Below are 20,229 nucleotides of genomic sequence, written 5' to 3'. Positions count from 1 at the left end.
GAGTGAATCAGTGATGCAATGGCAATGCTGCAGGCGTGAGAAGTTGTTACCATAAGGGCTATTGACGCGACATTAAGTTTGGGCAGGGCATCGCGCGGCCAGCCAACCGTGAAGCTGGGAGCGTGCGTTTACATCTCTGTTGCTCGTCGACGACAACCCACGCGACGTCTGTCGTTCTCCTCGCTTCTCGCCCCTCACCTCACTCGACGAGGCGCTTCGCTCCCCTCCCCCCTCCCATATGCCTCTCGTCCTCCTTCCACAATGACAAAACAATCAAGATGTTGGCCGACGCCCAACCTTTTCGTCTTTTTCCTCTTCTGCTTCTTTCTTCGCTCGCCGCTTCTCGTGTCAGCCGCGCTGCCCAAGGTCGACTTTGACCGCATGGGCCATGTCGGCATCGCTGGCTCGTTTGCTGGTCTAGATTTGTTTGGCAATCAATCCTCCCTCTCCTTTGACCCGACCACTTCCACCCTTTTATCAAGAGCCCAAGACGGCTCCCTTACTCGACTGGGCTCCACCGAGGCTGGCGGGAAGATAAATGCCGGGTGTGCCATCGGTGATACTCTATTTATTGCTGGCTCGTTTTCGTCCATCAATGGCACTTCTGCAAGTAACGTCGTATCCTATTCTCCGTCAAGTGGGACTTTCAGTGCGTTAGGCACTAATGGACCAAATGGCGAGGTCAAGGCTACGTTCTGCGACACCAAGAACAACAAGCTTTGGGTAGGCGGCTCGTTTTCATCACCAGGAAAAACAGTGGCGATATGGGATACGAGCTCAAACTCGTGGTCGCCGCCACCATTTGGTGGACTATCAGGCGCATCATCAGAAGTACTCTCAATAACGACCAACTCGTCCGCCAAAAGCTTGTTTTTCGCAGGCTCGTTCGTAACAACTTTCGGCAGCAACACCACCATCAATGGGACGAATAACCCGAACGTGCCCTTCTCAGCCGGCGCCACACCCTTCACTTCCTCCTTGGTGCCCATTCCCCTGGAAGGCACGGACATTACCGCGTCTCCTTCTACCTCAGATCCCGACTTTTCAGATATAAACAACATACTTTGTCCCTCAGGTGACGACGGCCCGGGTTCAACGTGGTTCGCAGCAGATGGATCTACTGCCGTTATTACCGTGCGTGTTTTCAAGGACCTCAATGCCAGAGGAATCCGTCTGGGCAATACATTCCTCTCCGATCATGGAACCACCGAGTTTAGGCAAGTGTTTCTCGAAAATTTTAGTTGATGGCATTGTCTCACCTTTTTCCTTGCAGCGTGACCTCCATTCCAGATAACACCCCTCAAACTCTCACATTTGTTGATCCATCTACCGGACTCAATCAGTCGTGCAGTGACTCGTGCCCACTCCAATCGAACTCTTCGAACTTATATCAGGACTTCCTTTTTGATGATGATGTGGAGTTGACCGGGTTCCAACTAAAGCTGACAGGGTTTTCCGGCAGCAGTGCGGGCCTGCATTTATTGCAGCTCCTGTCTTCCGGTGCATTCGCAAGCGCAGTTGCGTCTCGAAATAACGCGTCGTGTTTCGCACCAAATGCGTCGGCCGTTACCCTCATTGGAGAATGGACAGAGAAACAAGTTACAACCGATATAGCCGCCACTGTTCAGGATGTTCTCACCGCAACAGTTGACGTTGGTACTTCCTCTGAAGATGGCCCGAGCATTACCTGGATGCCTTACGTCTCTGCTTCGGGCAATTACGATGTCAACTTGCTTATTCCAGGTTGCGTCAACTTCCAGGATTGCGACTCTCGGACTAGCGTGAAAGTTACGTTTTTCCCGGGCGGAGGCCTTGATCCGGTTGTGACTGTTGTCTCGCAGCAAGTTAATGACGATTCCAGTGCGCCAATCTACAGTGGTCCGGTAACTCCGTCATCTCCGGATTTCGTTGCTACTGTCACGATGGCACTTGCAGATCAACCTGAGGGCTCTGGCGAAAACGGTCAATTTGAACTTGTCGCAGATAGGATCGAGTTGGTATTAACGTCCGTGTTGAATAATGGTAGTAGCAACGGTACGATTATCACGAACAACTCGACTACCACACGCCGAGGTTTTGGCTTTTTCGAGTGGTCTCTTGATGACACGACGGTTGTTAATGCGGCTAGCGCCTTATCAAACTCCTCGGAGACAAGCCTGGATAACGTCGGGTTCCAGCTTTTCAATGAAATCGGCAGTAGCTCCGTATCTTCAACACGCGACGTTATTGCAACCGTTGCGCATCATTCTTCGGGTGCAATTTTCCTTGGTGGAAATTTCTCAATCTCGAGCGGTTCCAACATAGTCGCGTTCAAGAGCGGGTCTCTTTCGACACTGTCTACTGGTGGCCTGAATGGACCTGTTACGTCAATGGTGTTGGACGGGGATACGTTATTCGTTGGAGGCGCCTTCACCGACACGAACTCATCAAGTACTGGCGGGAAAGCACGCGGCATTGTTTCCTATAATGTAAACCAGGACACTTGGTCACCTCTTCAAGCAGGTGTAGACGGTCAGGTTGCCAGTGTCAACTTTGCAAACAATCAGATCGAAGTCGCCGGAACCTTCACAAAAGTTCTCACAACCGCTGGTACCTCATCTGGGACAGAGGCTGGTGGATTCGCGGTATGGGACGTGAACAATAGCACTTGGGGAAATCCCGGTGGGTTCCTCATTGGGAGCATGACATTCGTTGGAAATGGTACGGACAACACGCAGATACTATCGGGTAACGTTAAATCTTCGCTCAAGTTTGGTGCCACTGGTTTCGTCATGCTCCAGAACGGGAAGAATAACGATGGTATACCAGCAGTTAGCACCCTTACAGTCCAGCTGGAGGACAACACCAATACTCCCAGTACACCGCAGAGGCGACGTCGCTCTCTGGGTCCCTCAAGTTGGCTTTCCACGCTTTATCCGTCTACTCTATTCAAGCGTCAGTCGACCACTGTCGCACCATTACCAGCAGATCCGGAAGCACCCGCCCCAGCTGTCTTAGCTGGCATTTTCTGGACGAATACCTCGGATTCAAGTGATAAAGTTATCCTTGGCGGTAACTTCTCGTTTTCATCAAATATCTCGACCGATTCGACCGGTGTTGCAATCTACGACCTGACGTCGGGCAGTATTGAGGCTCTCACGGGTAATCCTGTCAATGGGACTGTGCGCTCGCTATTTATCGCAAATGATCGTCTGTTCATTGGTGGAGAAATTACCATAAGCGGGAGCAATGGACTGGCAATCTATAACTTGGACACGCAAGCGCTGGATATGTCGGGACTGAACTCCTTGCAAGCAGCATCGGGTTCGACCGTCGTTGTACGATCGCTGACAGCATCGTCGGCGAAATCGAATACGGTGGTTGTTGCTGGCACTTTCTCTTCTGCGGGAGGTGTGAACTGTAATGGAATTTGCTTCCTGGACGTAAATACCAAACAGTGGTCAACACTTGGATCTGGTATTAACGGAGAAGTAGCAAGCGTAGCATACGGCGGCGTACGTTGAATTCACTCGTAAGCTTTGATGCATTCAACTAAATTATTTGATATTTATAGGATAACCAAGAGCTCCTTTTCGCCTCTGGATCCATTGCTCTTTCGGACGGTACCCCAGCAAATGTCGCCATGTTCGCGTTCGATAACTCGACATGGACTGCTGTCGGAAGTGGTAGCGATCTGCCTGGACCTGTTACTGCCGTCACCGTGGACGATGGGAATTCAAGTAGTATATTCGCGGCCGGAAAGTAAGCGCTGTCTTCGCATCTATCCAGCTTGCTTTACTGATTGAAATTATGCAGGTCATCAAGTGGATCTTCTCCTTTCTTGTCTTTCTGGAATGGCGCCAAGTGGACCACAATCGGTAAAGGTTTCTTGTAAAGTAGTGCCAGCGCTTCGAATCTGACAGCGCACCATAGATTCTGGATTTGAGTCGTCAACAAACATATCTCAATTGACCTTCGTTCCTCTGCAAGACGACCATTCATCAAACCCGATCATAGAACAAGATCGGATGCTGCTTGTGTCGGGTTCACTTGTTTCGTCTTCCTTTGGAAACGCATCGTCAGCGCTTTTCGATGGCCAGTCATTCATCCCGTATATCACTACTTCGACGTCCGATGGCACCGCAGGAACGATTTCCTCGTTATTCTCTTCCATCTCGAACTTCAGTTTCGGGACGCGACGTAAGTAATCTTCCTACCTGAGGAAAGCGTTGTTTACTAATGTGGAGTTACTTGCAGATTTCTTGGCTGTCGGAGTTGTCATCCTCATCTCGATCGCTATCGCTGCTGGTGTTGTCTTCCTGTTAGTCCTGCTCGGTATATTATGGACGCTGTTCGCAAGGCGCCATAACGAAAAGCTCGATTATGCGGCGTACGACGAGGACGATGAGTCGATGCACCAGCGTCCATCGTCATTACTTGAGCACATCAATGAGGCGACCCGAGGAACCATCATAGGTGCACCTGCAGGATTCGAAAATTCGCAGAAGCAAGAGGAAGAACATGCTGCCGCCCTGACGTCGGCCGATCCATTCGCCCAGGAGCATGACGGTGACAATTTCCAGCGAGCAGAGACGCCATCGGAGGTGATAGCAATTGGTACAGCAAATGAAGAGCAGGGACGGCCCGCTCATGCCCGATATTCATTCGATGGAGCGGGTGAGGGTGAGCTTGCGTTAGCTGAGGGTATGAGCCTCGAAATCCTGGACGATCGAGATCCAAAGTGTGTCGAACTTATTCGTATCTTTGTTTCCGATGATGTATTGACGTTTTCTTCGCAGTTGGTGGTATGCTCGCGACGCGAACTCTGGTCGAGAAGGAGTCGTACCCGCAGCATACATCATGTGATCGTCTATTTAAGCTTGTTACCCTTTTCTTTCTTTCTCCCAGGTTCTGTATTTGCTCTTGATGACCGTCACGCTTTGATCTACGACTACTGCTGCTGCTTGCTTTGCCTTGCCTGCTTGCTCTAATGTCCTTTGTCTTCCCTGTCTTCTATTTCGTCACTTATCGCAATTAATTCGGCCTTGCTGCTCAATTCATTATTCTTTCCGTTTCTACATACATTCTGCGCGGACTACCGTTTGATTCACTCCTTTGTCTCCCAGTTTTCACTCCGTTGGACTGTGCTTCGCTTTCCTTTGTCTTTTTTATCCTTTCTGGTTGTTTTTTTTTCAGTCGCACACCACACCAGCTATTCATCGAGAACAGATTTGCTCGTTTTTATTTCCGTGATTTCTACTCAGTGGGTTACATGCAGTCTTCTAATACAATACCCCCCGCGCGCGCAAGGCGAAAGATATGTTCTAAATTATTACATGCTCTTGCCGATGTATGGAGACAGAAATACTAACAGGATATGCAATTGGAGTTTGTTGACATAGAAATTCACTATTAAGTAAGGAGGTGGAGTGAGTCGAGGTACGTGCAAAAAGAGGTAGAGAATGAATAGTTACTTGTAACAAGGGATCGCGAAAATGCTTTTGGTTATTGTTGATGTATGCAATCTTCGTCTTGAACTGTTCCCTACGTCGTTGATCACGGAACTCGCGGACGTGTCGGCCCGCTTCCTTGGCTTCACCACGATTGCGCGCCTTGACGACGTCCGTCCCACTGCCGAATGCACCAAAGCCGCCTTTGCGTGGTACAAGTGCGGAATTCTTATCTGCGATGAGACGGCGGACGAGGGCGGCACCTGAATTGGGGTCTTCATCTTTACCGTTATGTGCGGTAAGGGATGTACGAGGGAAGGATTGTGCGTAGTAGCGACGCATGGAACGGTGCCCTATACGTGCACCTGACGGGAGGACTAGCTCGAAGTTGGAGTCGCCATAGGTTAGTTGTTCGCCTGGTAGTTCGTCGTCGTCTTCTTCGAAAGAGGATGAATCCTCGTCTTCAGTCGATGAAGGGACTGGAGATCCATCTTCGTCTACGACTTCATCTACTTCTGCATCGTCATCCTCCACATCTTCCCATTCTGCGTTCTCTTCCTTCTTTCTCGTCCTCTCCTCGTAATCTGGATAACTCGAAGAGAAATCATAGTAATCCGAATATTCCAACCTTTCCTTCACGGAGTCGTATGCGATCTTGCGATGACTCTTGTCGAGCATGTGTTTCCTCACCGCATCCAACGAGCGGAAATCTCGGCTCCGTGTATTGCAGTATATGCATACGTTACCTACAGCTATCTTCTCACCGAGATACGTTATGAGTCCCGGGAGATCTACAAGGTATTCGGCATCTGGTATGAAGAAGGAATGGGCGGTGGACATGTGTGTGAGGTTATCCTCCAGTGAAGGCGAGTGCAGTGGACAGAAGAGACAGTGTTGAGGGGAGAGACGCGAACGAGCCGCTGCGATTTTCTGGTCTATGGTTTGTGCGATTTCCTCTTCCGTGGCGTCAGCGGAAACTGTTAATATAGGCTTTGAGGGTCCTGCTGCGTTCGACTCCTTTTCGTCCGCGTTCGTGGAGGAGCCTTCGTCTGATCCTTCCTTAACGGCGGGCTTCGGAACGTCTTGGTCTCTTGAAGCAGCCTTCAACTCGTTTTCCCTGTGCTTCTTCGAATTGATGTGCGAGCGGTAGGCATTCTCAGTCGTATAGGTTTTGCTAGAAAATCAGCCAGTCAGCATTAAGCATAATTGCAATCAGAACCAGACCCACCTGCAAACTTCACACACAGATCCCTTGGAAGACGCCATAATAGCAGTCTCCTGCCGTCTATCAAGTACCTTCTGATTAAACACCGCAGCAGAGACAGGTGGAAGGTTTGCTACTCGTCGCTTCATGTTGTATCTATGGTGGTCCGACCGATAGTGAATTCCTGAAACCAGCATTAGTATCGCATTCGTGAGGACTGAGCATGCATAGAGACTGACTCTGATCTTCGGCTGAAGGAAATGCTATGGAACAGGATAGACATGTGAACATAATTTGCTCGTTAGCTTGTATCCCGCCGGAATACTGCGCGATTGCGGCCATATTTGCAGAAAGAATAGTTTGTGAGAGAAAGGGAAGGTTGAGGTGGACGTGAAGAATAATTTCAGTACTCGTCAGACATTGCTGTTCAGTAATATCAGTATGACAAATCCAAATTTGATTCCGCATCACGGGACTTTCAAAGCAATAGTATTGTCCGTTCGACAGATGATCCAACTCATGTTCCATCGCCATTACTCGTGCTTTGTATAATGTTTCCGAATTAACTGTTAGTCTCACTCGGTCCATAGAGGCTAGAGCAGCAGCCCTGTATCCTTGTCGAAGTGGAAAACAGAAACTTTTGCGAGGATGAAGGTATCTCGCATTCCCGCTGCAACTTCTCCCTGGACATTAACAATGCTAATACTCTACCATCAGATACAAGATGAGCTTGTTGAGGAATCAAACTAATACTTAATAGACAAATTGCTGGCAGCCCTCTGCCGAGTCAAGACAAAGGCTTTGTGTTCTGCTGCTTAGTAAATCATGTTACTCTTTCATTGGCAGTAGTCAATGTCTAGTCATCATCATGGCTTTTCATGGTACAAGAATAATGAATGTGGTCGTTGTAGGGTGCAATCTGCCACCACCACCATTTTCCATCAGCCAGTGCACTCTGCCTGAGGCTTGAACCAGAGTACCATGCCCCTCATTAGATATAATGCGCTACATCAACTTGCCTGGCGTAGTATCAGCCGTTTCCGTTTTCTGTGGGTCAGTCTTCTCACGCCGTACGATTCAATTCAAAGAAACGCCGGCTAAGAGTTCGAATATTTGTAGAGATTTCTTTGTCTGGAGGATGAGTTTCAGGTTACGTACTGCCTTGCATCTGCAGCTTGCTTTGTTTCCAACTTTTTATAAGGCACAGCTCAGCAGAGGAGAAGTGGAGCTATTAGCAAGCATTGCTGCAAATCTGCACCTACATGGAATACTCAGTGGACCTCGAATTAATATGTCATGTACTCCGCTATCTGGCCTTTGACCACTGGGATCGCTTTTGGCAATCCGGGGAACGCGAAGAATTTGACGCGACAATTTTCTATGCTCGTATTGTTACTCGGGCTTCGTTGTGAAGGACATCCAAGTCGATCCCAGGCATTAAATGATCTTGGCACCTTTCTTGGTAAGGGATTCCTGCAATGCGGTAAACCAGAAGATCTAGAGGAGGCGATTGACTTGCTCCGTGCGGCTTTGATACTTTGCCGGGTGCCCCAAAGGCCATCCTGCGCACTACCAATTTCTTCTCGACTTTACAGCGTCCCTTCAGGCTCGATTTGACCTATACAAACGGGCAGGGGATCTTGGAGAGATCATTAAGTTACTCCGCACTACCCTGGAACATTGTCCACAAGGTCATTCCCTTCGTCATACCGCGCTCAGCTACCTTGCAAGATCCCTGAGGATGCGATTTAATCAGTGCGGAGAGCCGGAGGATCTTAACAAAGCCATTGAGCTTCATAGTACTGCCTTGGAACTTTGCACAGAAGGCGATTCTCAGCGTTCTTTCGTTCTGTCTGACTTTGCAGTTACCTTGTGTACTCGATTCAATCAGGAAGGTCGTCCTGATGACTTCGACAAGGCCATTAAGTTTCACCGTGCTGCATTGGAACTCTGGCCTGCTGGGTGGCCTAATCGTTTCCTTGCACTCAATAACTTTACGAATTCCTTGTTGATGAGATTCAATCAATATGGACGATCTGATGACCTTGTTGAGGCTATAGAGTTTCACCGTGCTGCTTTGGAACTTTGCCGAGAAGGTCATCCCCACAGGTCTTTATGTCTGGGTAACTTGCATCTGCTGTATTCAACCGATTTTTGTGTTACGGACAACCGGAGGATCTCAATGAGGTTGTTGAGCGTCATCGTGATGCTGTGAAATTTCAGTCCAGATTGCATCCTAATTTCCTCTTAGAGCTTAACAACGTTGCAGGGTCCCTTCTTAATCGATTTAGATTCTACAGGGAGGAGAAGGACCTTGATGAAGCTGTTGAGCTTCTTAATACTGCGTGGGGACTTTGCTTAGAAGGTGATCCTGTTCGCTATGCGTTAGTATGGAAGCTTGCAATATCCCTGAAAAGCCGATTTGAACTTTGTGGACAGGCGGAGGATCTTGTCAAAGCTGTCAACCTGCACCGTGTTGCTTTGAATCTTTGTTCAGAAGAACATCCTGAACGCCCCAAAGTGCTGAATGACCTTGCGACATCGCTTGTAACTCGATATAAACAGTATGGACAAAGAGAGGATCTTGACGAAGCTGTCAAGCTTAACCGTGCAGCCTTAAACTTCTGTCCAGAAGGACATTCCTATTACTACTCGTCACTCTGCTCTCTCGCAGAGTCGCTTTATGCTGGGATCAGAAAACGTTGGCGTGCGGAAGATTTTGAAGAATGTATGCAATTACTGGAACCCGCTGCCACCCATTCATTCTCAGGATTGATGATGCGCCTCGCTACCGGCAGTCTATGGGCAGAGCTTGCACGAGAACATGATCACGATACGACGATGACAGCCTACAAGACAGCAATAGCGCTCCTGCAAAACGCTCTCATCATAAGTCCGACTCTTCATGCACAACATAACTTCCTTTCTGGAAACAATGCCTTTATAATGCTTGCGGTAGAAGCCGCCTCATATGCAATAGAGAAGAACAAGCTGGAGCTAGCCGTAGAGATTCTAGAACAAGGAAGGGGGTTACTCTGGTTTCAGATGCGTGGATTTAGGTCTCCTCTAGAGCAGCTCGCAGAAACAAACAAAGAGTTCTCCGACAGATTCAGAGATGTCAACCGTCGACTAGAGAATCTCGCGACGTCTTCTGCAACGTTGACGCCTGGTTTGAACGTGCAAGTACAGCAGCCATCGTTCGACGAGATGCTTAAGTCAAAGAGGCAACTCGCCAAAGAGCGGGACGAGATTATCAATGAAATTCGGCGACTTCCTGGATTTGAGAACTTTCTTGCAGCTACACCGTTCAAAGTACTGCGACGTGCCGCTTCAGAGGGTCCGGTCATCATGGTCAACCAATGTAGGTATCGACCGGATGCGCTCATGCGTTCCATTAGATGAACAGTTCTTCAACGATAGCCTTGAGACGTATTGCGAGCTCTTGTTAACAAGAGAGCAATTTACGGCCAGCTCGTCCGAATATGAGGTGAAGCTCGTCGAAGCGATGAAGATGTTATGGGATAGGGTTGTCTTTAAGGTCGTTAATAAACTTGAGGAGCTTGGTATTAATGAAGGATCACGCATCTGGTGGTGTACTACAACGGTGCTATCCGCGCTTCCCTTCCACGCGGCTGGCCCGTATCAAAATAAAGATGGCACTTCCAAGTATCTACTCGATAAATATATCTCGTCATATACTCCGACACTAGGAGCACTCATTAATGCACGGTCAAGTGGAAATGGAGGAGAACCAACAGTGCTCGTTGTCAGGGACGCCTCGCTCCCGTCAGCTAAAGGAGAAATTCGTAACATCAAGAATTGTGGAATATCCACCAAAACATTGAGTGTGAAGGCATCTCATGATGCAGTAATTAAAGCACTTAGGAAGATAACATGGGTTCACTTCGTTTGCCATGGAAGCGTGGACTCAAAGCCTCTAAACTCCTCATTCAAGGTGTCCGACCGCGGGCTGACGTTACTCGATATTATCCAAGGAAATATTCCGAATGCGGAGTTTGCGTTCCTTTCGGCTTGTCATACTGCTGAACAGCCTCCCAGTGTTACACAAGATGAAGTACTTCACTTAGCCGCAACGATGCAATTTTCTGGGTTTCGAAGCGTGATTGGCTCGATGTGGGAGCTACTTGATGTGGACGGACCTTTCTTTGCCAAGACCATTTATGAGTACATGTGGGATTGCGATGAGGGCGAGGTGAGGTATAAGCGGGCGGCTGCGGGACTTCGTCAAGCTGCTCTAGAGCTGAAAACGCGGCCTGGTATTGAAACGGAGAGATGGGTCAATTTGGTTCACATAGGCGCATAATTTGTTCATTCAGGTTTTTCTCGAGACGACAATAATCTGTCTCGTGCTAAATTCACTGAATTCGAGTGTATTTTTCAAGTCGTAGAGAACAAAACAGACATAAGTGAATCTACCCAATCAATACAAACCCGCCTTCTTCGCAGCAAGCTGCAGATGGGCAGAGTGTTCGTCGTACGGGAATTTGCTCGGCGGAATCTCGCGCCAGAGGTCGGGAGTTAGGAATGCATATGTCTTCGTAATCTGCGGCAAAAAAAGTCAGAAAGGAAATGAGGCATAATAAGACAAGGCAAAAGCTTACGGCTGCGAAAGTTGCTTTTAAGAAATTACCCATAGTCGCAGTTGAACCCTTCGACTGTGTGTAACAATCCTCAACACCAGCGAGCTGAAGAAGACGTTTCGAAGCAGGCGCAGCGACAATACCAGTTCCTCGTGGAGCGGGGATGAGACGACACATGACGCTTCCGACTTTACCGCTAACTTTGCTTGGCACCGTGTGCGGTTCACCAAGAGCAGCACCCCAGTACCCACGTCGGACAGGAATAACAGAAAGTTTTGCGAGGATGATGGCTCCACGAATAGCAGTTGCGACTTCTTTCGCGCATTTGACGCCAAGTCCGACGTGACCGTCGAAATCACCGATAGCGACGAATGCTTTGAAGCGGGTACGTTGACCGGCACGAGTTTGCTTTTGTACGGGCATGATCTTCATGACTTCGTCCTTGAGCTTGGGTAGGAAGAAGTCGACGATTTGGTATTCTTTGACGGGTAGCGAGAAGAGGTAGATCTCTTCCATTGACTTGATTTTACCGTCCTTGACGAGACGGCCGAGTTTGGTGACTGGCGCCCTTCAGATATGGGTGTTAGCATTGAGCGAAATATCCCTCCTATGCGCTAGTAAACGCACCATTCCTTCTCTTCATCCCTGCGACCACCTCGACGACCACCCCTACGACCTCGCCTGTCGCCACCACGCCCTCTTCCGAATCCGCCACGCCCGCGTCCAGAATCAGCCATCGTTTTAGTGTTTTCTGCAAATTTACGAGGTCAGATTGAGAACTGATAGCGAACACCATCCAGCAATTGTGACATCCATCCATCATGTCCAACGCATTTCCACAGCATAAGCGACTTCCAAGATAGATTCATGCAGCCGCACAATCGATCAAGACACTTACAGAGGTAGTGTAAACACGTCCACGTCGAGAAAGGGCTCCGAGATTGACTACACAGGCGTTGCTCTATCTCGAGTACTTTCTTGATCCCGACCTCCAATCCGGGCACGTGATTTACTTTCGATTCCCGTCCACGACATGATAATTTCAATTTTTATCAACTCTCAAGACATTCCTTCGTGAACGTAAATAAAATATCGTCACGAAGAGACAATTTGATTCTGAAAGAGACCTGACAAAATAGAAAGTATATACATATAATATTAGTATATTTAACTTCGTGGCTGAGCTACTCCGGAGTTTCTTTCAGCTGTCAGTGGGATCAACGTTTGCAGTTGTGTCGAGTGTTGTTTCTCAGCTAATCATTCACTCAGCCAGTTCTCCAGTCTGCCTAAGTAATATCGGGAGGACAAGCTGTCTTGTCAGGCACGACTCGCGCACGTGTGTTGATGAGACTTACGCTTAGTCAGCGCGGATAGTATCCGATGGCGCGGAGGTCAAGAGACTTCTTCGTCCTTGACTTCCACCACAGCGTTTGCCTTGCCCCAGCTCACTCATCCACTCGATTCATTCACCTCAGCCTGATACTAGCCCGTCACCAAGTTGGAAGGACACAATGTCGAATTTAATTTCGAATTATTCAAATCAACAACAATTTAGTATTAGCCCCGCGTAAGTCTTTCACAACTTTTTTGGCTTCAAGCGTTAGTCGTCGACTTCTGCGGTGCACTCTTCCGTCTTCTGAACGTGTTCTCACGATTTTCTTTATGCTTCTCTGTCAACAGCAACGGCCGTCAAACCGTTGGAGATGGGGCTTTCTCTGTTGACGCTGTGACTCCTGACGTTCTTGCCGTCTGCCAAGTACAGGGTTCCAACGACATATACTACTACAGGTATGTATCCTTGTCACCCGTACATTTCTTGCTCTGACCTCTCTTCGATAAGCACTACGTTCTCTGGCGGTAGCATGTGGCGTTTTTGACACCCCCAAAGAAAAAATCCCGCCAGATATCCCGTCAAGGGGTATCGTCGACGGTGGGTCGCTGGGCAGTGTGAGAGACTGGCCAGCGTCTCGTTCTTCTTCCCTTTCTTCCGATTCCGATATCAGCACATCACCAGCCTCGTCAGTCCACTCGTCAACCAAAGGAGGAAACGAAATATCTGCAAACATTATTTATCCGCTCACTCCGCCGCACTCGGACCCATATCTCAGTAAGAATGGTTACCGCGGTGGTGTTTCTGCGCCCACGCAAAGAACGGCAGCTGGGGATTATTCCAAGAAAAGTATTCCACACTCCGCGCCTCGTGACATTCCCATTTCCAAGCAAGGTCAAACGGGCATCTCCAACAATAAGGGGTATCATGGTTTCCCTGGTCAGCCCACCCCACCGCTTACGCCGGATGCTTCTCCTGGTTCTGGCCCAGTTCTGCCATTCAATGTACAGCCTGGTGCTGGAGATAACGCAGAGCACGATTTCCTCGTGCACTTGTTCCCCGGTTCGGCGCGAGTTGCGCTGAAACACGCAAAGAGTGTCCGTATTGCCTCGTCAGAGCTCGCTGTCGATGCACCGGGTTCTGGCACTGCATTTGCATTTGAGGGTATTGTTCTTGACGCCCCGGGACATCCGCGCACATTGTACATTGACGGTAAGGACGCGGAGAACGTCAAGCTAAGAGAGAGGTACGTCATTTGTTTAACAATCTGCTATGCAGAGGTTAAGCAAGGTTCACAGCATTGTTGCCCTTCTGGATCTTGCCGATGAGCATTTGGAATGTTCCGCCCTTGTTATCGCCCTAGAGCGTTCAAGTCCAGCCCTTGCAGGATTACTGCATTCGTTCCTGTATGTTGGCGCGACTGTTGTCACTCGTCCGCCGTACCCGGTTGACGATGCGTACGTTCTGGTTGGCATCGAAATTTAATTGTTAGCAGGAAATGTTTTCAAAAGAATTTGTTTCCTGATATTTTGACGAGTTTGACTGAATGATGGCCGACATATAATATTCGATAGTTTTTTTTTGTGTTTCATAGTATGCCCGGAATCGAAATTCTATGTTTTTCATTTCATCAGCTGTGCTTCTGAAAGTTCTTGAGACTTTCTTCTCGATCGTCAAACGCGACAATGTAAATCTACTATAAATGAAGCTATGCATCGCCACTATTTGGTTCAGCCTCCGAGCCAAAGGTCTACGTTGTCGTGATGGACGACATTCTGTAGTTTACGTTCATCTACACGTGGACTCCGGCTTCACTGTCGTAACTTTTATCGCTCTGCTTACTCCTGCACCCAAGCTCCAGAGATCCCTTTCTGTTTTGCTTGGTCTGAGTTGTCTCTTGACTACCGAGTCGCTGTCTCGTTGTCCAAATGTCGTTACTCGTGCCATTGTTTCGCTTCCTCTTAAAGCTTTGCGGGCCCTCGCAAGAAGAGCAGAAACCTCCACAGCAACAGCAGCAACAACATTATGAGCAGCCTGTTTCGTATCCTCCTCAGCACCAGCACCAGCACCAACATCAGTACGGGAAGCCTTACGTACGTCTTCCTCCCCTACTTCATTCCGTCCTCAAAAAATACTCACTCAAGTCTTATTTTTTTATAACAATATTGAATACCCTTCTTCTCCCCAAAATGAAACAAAAAACAAATGACGATAGCATCACAATGACTACCTCGCCCATGCCCAAGACCCGCACTACACCTCTCTCCGACAACAAGCAGCTGAGATAGACGAGCAGATGGACCAGCTATTCGACGCAAGTCGGGCTGCGTATAGTCGTGGTGATGGTGCAGAGGCGAAGGAGTTGTCGAATAGGGCGAAGGGGCTGAAGAGTGAGAAGGAGAGGTTGGATAGGGAGGCTGCTGAGTGGATATTTGAACGTGAGTTCTTACTAGTTTTTTTCAAGTTGTCTGGCCGTTTGCTTTTCTGTCATTCTTACTGATAAAAGCTGTATTGTAGAGAATAACAAAGGTAGGGAACCTGGAGAAGTCGACCTTCATGGTCTGCGAGCAGAAGAAGCTGTTGAGCGTACAGAAGAATTCATAATCGATTGTCGCAAGCAAGGATTGAGTGAATTGCGTCTTATAGTTGGTAAGTAATGGACATTGACTCCCTTTTATACTCTCTTATTCTTAATGAGGTTAAACGTTGCTACAGGAAAGGGCCTACACTCGCAAAACCATGAAGCTGTCTTAAAGCCTCGTATTGAAGAACTCATGAAGAAGTAAGCCTTTAGCCCTCACCTTCTACCTCTTTGAATAAGATGCGCAAAAGTTCCTGACACCTGCGTTTGTTTTGTTTATTGCAGACATAACATCGTCGCAGAGTTGGATCCGGAAAATTCTGGTGTGCTCCTTGTCCATCTTGATGGTGGTGAGAAGACTAGAGACCGGGGTATTGATCCGGAGGAGATTACTAGACGGCTGGGTGATGACGAGAAGAGTTGCATTATTATGTAGAATTCTACTGCAATGTCTGTATTAGTTCACGGATATGGGACTATAATAGAAAGGATGTTTATTATACGGATACAAAATTGTCTCAATACTTCTTGATCGTAATACATATTACACGACGTACCGCGTCTCAAGACTTCCTTCTGGCGCTCATGAAGCACCTGCTCAACCAACATCGTAAAGCTATTTTCCCGTCATGTCATGTTCTTCAAATAAGATCATCCAAGAACCCACAAAGATGCCAACGCTTTTCCTCGTCCAGCTCAACGAAACGCGTAGCAAATCCGTATCCATTCCCTAACACACTAGACCCAACACCGTACCAGATATTCCACCTCATGCCCGATGCCTCTCCTACAGACATAAAACAACGTTGTACGCCCCAATCATACCAATGTATTATTAAAGGAATACAGAAATTTATTCTAAAATATTTGTATTTTGTAGATTATGAATTCGTCAAACTCTACCACCCCGACTCCGCCGAATCGCGTCTCCGTGAACCAGATGCAGCCCGTCGACACGCCCATTTCAGCGCAATAACACGAGCATACTCACGTCTACAAAAACGCGCTGCAGGTGTGAGTGATGGTGACGGTGTTATGGATGCCGATGTCGCGGAAGGTGTTGCCAACCGATGGAGACGCGCGCCGAGTATGTATCCTCGTCGATACGAGGAACCGCGTTTCGTGGATGATAGATGGAAGGATCGGTTTATTTGGGGGATACTTGGGTTGGTACGTAATATCTCTATTAGACTTCTTTTGTGCTTCGGTTCTAATGATATTATGAAGTCCTTTGTCTCCGTAGCTGCACAAGTTATTGTTGTCCGAAGAAGACGTTTCCAAGAGCTGTCGGATCATATACACGCGAGCGAAGCAATGCCTATAACCTGGAATGTACCTCAAGGGACTAGTGATGAGGACATGCTTAGATTGAAACGTCCGAAGCAGTCGTAGATTGTCTAAATGTACAGTAGGTTCATGTCTGGATCATGCCCAAGACTAACGAAGAGACTCTAGCCTGCAATATTCTCTATTCACAATCAACGGATTGACGGCATCTCAAGAACAATGTGTTGACCATCACACGCATGTCCGATGTTCTTGCCTTAGAACCTTCCAAATGGCCTGCATTGGAATGGACTTCGAGTTGCTGCCGCAACTTCAGAGGACAGCAATTTAGGTGAAAACTAAAAGCACCCTGAAGGCGTGCTCGTCAGATTTGCTACATTCTTGAGAACCGACGTCGACACACCATATTTACCCCTCTCAATCCGAATGTTTGCATAGCAACTCGTTCAAATGTCTGGCCACAACACCAACTGCTTCGTCAACCATCTGTCTTTCTCCCAGAGGGACTCTTCGCAAGAAGCGTACGAATCTATCAGGATGCCATCTTCGAAGTGCTTCTTTAATTCGCTCTTTCGGCTTCTGATTCACAGAATGTGTCTCCGACAGCAAGAACGCCGAAACAGCTGCAAGTGTGATCGACGAAGGCCCTGAAGGTCGGTTCAACGTCGGCCAGGGTATATTCGAGAACGTTAGAGGCTCGGAGGAAGACGGAGAGGAGATGTCGGCCCAATTCTTCTCGTATATCGTCCAAGCGTTCAATATGATTTTATCATTCGCGACTTTATGGCGCCGTACTCGGTCTCGTTCGTCCTCTTCTTGGGCTAAACGCATCTCCTCTAACAGGCGCAACCTCTCAAGCTCCCGTTTGAGCATTAACTTCGCCTCGATGCGTCGCATTTCTTCCTGGATGAGTCTCGTCCGCTCTGCTTCTCGCACTGCAGCGATCCGTCGTGTCTCTTCCTGGATCAACCAAAGTCGTACTTGGAAGTCCATGTCGGACGTAAACCTGTTCCTTGCTTTCTGCCCTTCTACACCCGTTTGAACGCTAGTACCACCGCCGACTCCGTTCCGTGAAACTTTGGGTGGATATGGTAGGAAGAACGTTTCCGTGCGCATTTGCGGATACGCGGGTGTGTGCGATTGATTCTGTTTTTGGTCTGTTCGTGCACGTTTCGTGTGTTCATTACTGCTTGCGTAGGGTTTCCAGAATATCGGGTTTGGCATTTTTTAACGAGGGATGTTGTAGCTCGTAGAGCGGTGGAAGGGCGTTGGTGTTGGTGTTGCTGGTCGAGAGTTGTAACCTGCAGCCGCTATTGTATCAACAGATCCTGGATTTGTGGGGCGGGCTATGAATTTGTGGGATGCGCGTTTCGAGTTCGAAGAAGAGGTATAGTGGTAAAGAGCCAAAGAAGAGAACAGTCGGTCTGAACTGTAACAGTCGTTCACGGTTAGATCATTTGTCCGGCACGAAGCTCAAGTAAAAGAAATGTGTGTTCCTTCACTACACCGTGGCTACTCCAAGCTCGGGGAGTGCATTCAAAGCAAGGCAGTCAGTTGCCTCCGTAGTCGTAGTGAAGTAGAACGAGCAACGAAGAGTTGGAATGCGCTTCACGGAAGTACAAGCTCAAGGCAGGTAGGATGCCACAAGTGACAAAGCCCAAGTAGTAGTCGAAGAACCGTTTCGCCCGGAGTTCGGACCTTTACTTCATGGGGTACACACCGTCGTACACCATACGTAGGTACATAGTGTAACTCCCTAGATCTAGCCCGCCTCACGCAAGCCTCGATGCACACCTTCTTACCTTCGTCCGTACTTCTTCCATACAATTCTCGCCTATATGACGGAAGAATACGTACACGTTGACTTTAGCTCGGTATCTTTTGTATGGTTGATCATAAGAAGTTAGAACAGATTCGAGAAGAGGAACTTTGAGCTTTGCGATGGAACTGTAAGGTTGTCAGGTTGTCATCGTGTTTCCGAACTCTCAAACTATCTGAAATTAGAGTACGGCGTGCCACACATGAAGTTCGAGGACAGATCCAAGACGTGGTGTTGTAGATCCTCGGCTTGAACCTGAACCTGACCTGAACCTGACGTATACCGCGCACGACGATCCACGCTCGGTGATCACTCAGTCCTTCACACATAATGCACGTAACGTGCAATACAGATATGCAGACAATAAAATAAAATACGAGTGGTTGATAAGATTTTGCACTGTTATCACTACGTACAAAATCTTAAAAGGTAGTAAAAAGTAAATTCGGGAGTTGAGTTTATACCATGGAGGGGGACGTTATTAGCGTAGCGTTATTAGGTCATTTCTTTTTCCACTTCGTGTAACCAGAGAAAGCTGGGAGACCGTTTACTGTGCACCACCACGCAAGTTGAGAACTATTTTAAAAGGAGAAAAGTTAGAGATAGTGGCAAAAAAAAAACAAAAAAAAAACAGATTGTATGCGGATGAACTCACCCATATGAAGCGTTTTGCCCTCAGTGATACCATATTCACGAAGCGAGCTGTCGTTTTGCAGGGTCTTACCACCAAAGATCAAAGTCTGTTGGTTAACAGGGATACTATTCACCGGGAAAAATTGGGAGAATGTATCAGCAATGTGGCGACGATCGACAAGGAAAGAAAGGAAAAGAACCCAAAAGAAAAAGTTACCACAAACGTACCTCTCCTTCGCCTCCAGAGTCTCCTTGATCCTCTGCACTGTCAACTCGTCCTCGTTAGTGTACGGAACTTGTAAGTCGATAGTTCGTCCGGTGAGTGTCTTGACGAAAACGCGGAAGGTTTGTTGACCAGGGGCGGCTGGCACCGATGGAACCGGGGTAGCCGGGAGAGGAACAGCAGTGGGAGCTTGAGCCTCGGTAGGAGCAGGAGCGGCAGGAGCAACAGGAGCAACAGGAGCAACAGGAGCAACAGGAGCAACAGGAGCAACAGGAGCAACAGGAGCAACAGGAGCAACAGGAGCGGCAGGAGCAACAGGGGCAGCAGGAGCACCAGCAAAAGCAGCAGGATTTGTAGCAAGAGAAGGCTGAGTCTCAGCAGGAGCCGGGGCAATTGTAGGCTGGGCTTCAGCGGCCTGAGTCACATTCTGCTGCTCTGTAGGTGTGGGTGCAGGAGCAGCTGGAGCTTGGCCTTGGCCCTGTGCTTGGTTTTGAGTAACTTCATTGGTAGGCTGTTGGTTCTGCTGGTTTGACGCCGATTGGTCGGGCGTTTGTTGTTGGTTGGGAGTCGACATCGCTGTTCAAGGTACTGGGTACTAGGTGCTAGGTTCTAGGGATAGATGGAAGTTTTGTCCTTACCAGAGAGAGGAGCAGAAGTTACTAGGGAACGCATTGCTCTAACACAACAGGTCTTAAGTACCTATGGGTCACGGCAACGCATAGATGGAGATGTGGCGAAATCAGCTAGATTGCTCGTCCAAACCGGCAATACTACATCTACTTTGCTCGTGTTGAAGCACGAGGTAGCCAGTCCTATGAGATTACTAAGCTAGAGTTGCAAACAGGCGAGGGCTTCGTTGCCAGAGTGAGAAGAAGTCAGTCGGTAGTCTAAACGCCTCAATAGAATAGCGACTGAGGTGCGGTCCAGTCATCCGTAAATTGTAATCGAAAGAAGCTTCAGACAAATCACGCGTCTAGCACTGCCACATGTCCCCAGCAATAAGGGGCCAAGGGTCTACCTCGCGATCAAGAGAGGGCTGTAAAACGCGTGTATCATGGCTTTACGTACGCCGAGGGGGTAAACATCTTGAAGATGCGCAGCGTGAGTTTAGCGGCAACAGCA

At 48.3% G+C, this 20,229-nt stretch overlaps 8 protein-coding genes across 8 annotated transcripts; 4 read left to right on the top strand and 4 right to left on the bottom strand.

The window, feature by feature from the left end:
* Positions 1–261: 261 nt before the first annotated feature.
* Positions 262–4,845, top strand: FOMMEDRAFT_134152 (uncharacterized protein; the record flags this gene model as incomplete). Its single annotated transcript, XM_007266653.1, has 7 exons — positions 262–1,217; positions 1,274–3,494; positions 3,554–3,741; positions 3,796–3,857; positions 3,913–4,179; positions 4,237–4,720; positions 4,779–4,845. 7 exons carry the CDS (start codon positions 262–264, stop codon positions 4,843–4,845), a joined length of 4,245 nt encoding a protein of 1,414 aa, XP_007266715.1.
* A 458-nt stretch (positions 4,846–5,303) lies between these two features.
* FOMMEDRAFT_85023 (uncharacterized protein) lies at positions 5,304–6,975 on the bottom strand (the record flags this gene model as incomplete). The annotated part of the gene is made up of 3 exons (XM_007266652.1): positions 5,304–6,603; positions 6,658–6,817; positions 6,873–6,975. 3 exons carry the CDS (start codon positions 6,973–6,975, stop codon positions 5,304–5,306), a joined length of 1,563 nt encoding a protein of 520 aa, XP_007266714.1.
* A 954-nt stretch (positions 6,976–7,929) lies between these two features.
* Positions 7,930–10,957, top strand: FOMMEDRAFT_156360 (uncharacterized protein; the record flags this gene model as incomplete). The annotated part of the gene is made up of 4 exons (XM_007266651.1): positions 7,930–8,155; positions 8,229–8,844; positions 8,925–9,994; positions 10,032–10,957. The coding sequence occupies 4 exons, from the start codon at positions 7,930–7,932 to the stop codon at positions 10,955–10,957; spliced, it is 2,838 nt and encodes a 945-aa protein (XP_007266713.1).
* A 45-nt stretch (positions 10,958–11,002) lies between these two features.
* FOMMEDRAFT_140778 (40S ribosomal protein S2) lies at positions 11,003–12,181 on the bottom strand. The gene is made up of 4 exons (XM_007266650.1): positions 12,133–12,181; positions 11,862–11,985; positions 11,256–11,802; positions 11,003–11,197 (listed from the first exon to the last, which is right to left on the bottom strand). Exons 2-4 carry the CDS (start codon positions 11,969–11,971, stop codon positions 11,075–11,077), a joined length of 780 nt encoding a protein of 259 aa, XP_007266712.1. The 5' UTR covers positions 11,972–11,985; positions 12,133–12,181; the 3' UTR covers positions 11,003–11,074.
* Positions 12,182–12,661: 480 nt separating this feature from the next.
* Positions 12,662–14,166, top strand: FOMMEDRAFT_123135 (uncharacterized protein). Its single transcript, XM_007266649.1, has 5 exons — positions 12,662–12,801; positions 12,915–13,022; positions 13,075–13,098; positions 13,343–13,810; positions 13,863–14,166. Exons 1-5 carry the CDS (start codon positions 12,746–12,748, stop codon positions 14,047–14,049), a joined length of 843 nt encoding a protein of 280 aa, XP_007266711.1. The 5' UTR covers positions 12,662–12,745; the 3' UTR covers positions 14,050–14,166.
* A 694-nt stretch (positions 14,167–14,860) lies between these two features.
* Positions 14,861–15,581, top strand: FOMMEDRAFT_84746 (Smr-domain-containing protein; the record flags this gene model as incomplete). Its single annotated transcript, XM_007266648.1, has 4 exons — positions 14,861–15,002; positions 15,082–15,213; positions 15,280–15,346; positions 15,431–15,581. 4 exons carry the CDS (start codon positions 14,861–14,863, stop codon positions 15,579–15,581), a joined length of 492 nt encoding a protein of 163 aa, XP_007266710.1.
* Positions 15,582–16,289: 708 nt separating this feature from the next.
* Positions 16,290–18,303, bottom strand: FOMMEDRAFT_123128 (uncharacterized protein). Its single transcript, XM_007266647.1, has 2 exons — positions 16,836–18,303; positions 16,290–16,781 (listed from the first exon to the last, which is right to left on the bottom strand). Exon 1 carries the CDS (start codon positions 17,654–17,656, stop codon positions 16,850–16,852), a length of 807 nt encoding a protein of 268 aa, XP_007266709.1. The 5' UTR covers positions 17,657–18,303; the 3' UTR covers positions 16,290–16,781; positions 16,836–16,849.
* Positions 18,304–18,751: 448 nt separating this feature from the next.
* On the bottom strand, positions 18,752–19,681 carry FOMMEDRAFT_28602 (ubiquitin-like protein; the record flags this gene model as incomplete). Its single annotated transcript, XM_007266646.1, has 3 exons — positions 18,752–18,801; positions 18,907–19,010; positions 19,113–19,681. 3 exons carry the CDS (start codon positions 19,679–19,681, stop codon positions 18,752–18,754), a joined length of 723 nt encoding a protein of 240 aa, XP_007266708.1.
* Between the last annotated feature and the right edge of the window lie 548 nt (positions 19,682–20,229).

This window comes from Fomitiporia mediterranea (genome assembly GCF_000271605.1).
Source record: "Fomitiporia mediterranea MF3/22 unplaced genomic scaffold FOMMEscaffold_6, whole genome shotgun sequence".
Classification (NCBI taxonomy): Eukaryota; Fungi; Basidiomycota; class Agaricomycetes; order Hymenochaetales; family Hymenochaetaceae; genus Fomitiporia; species Fomitiporia mediterranea.
Note: the sequence above shows the minus strand (reverse complement) of the source record. Positions and strands in the feature narration are given on the sequence as shown.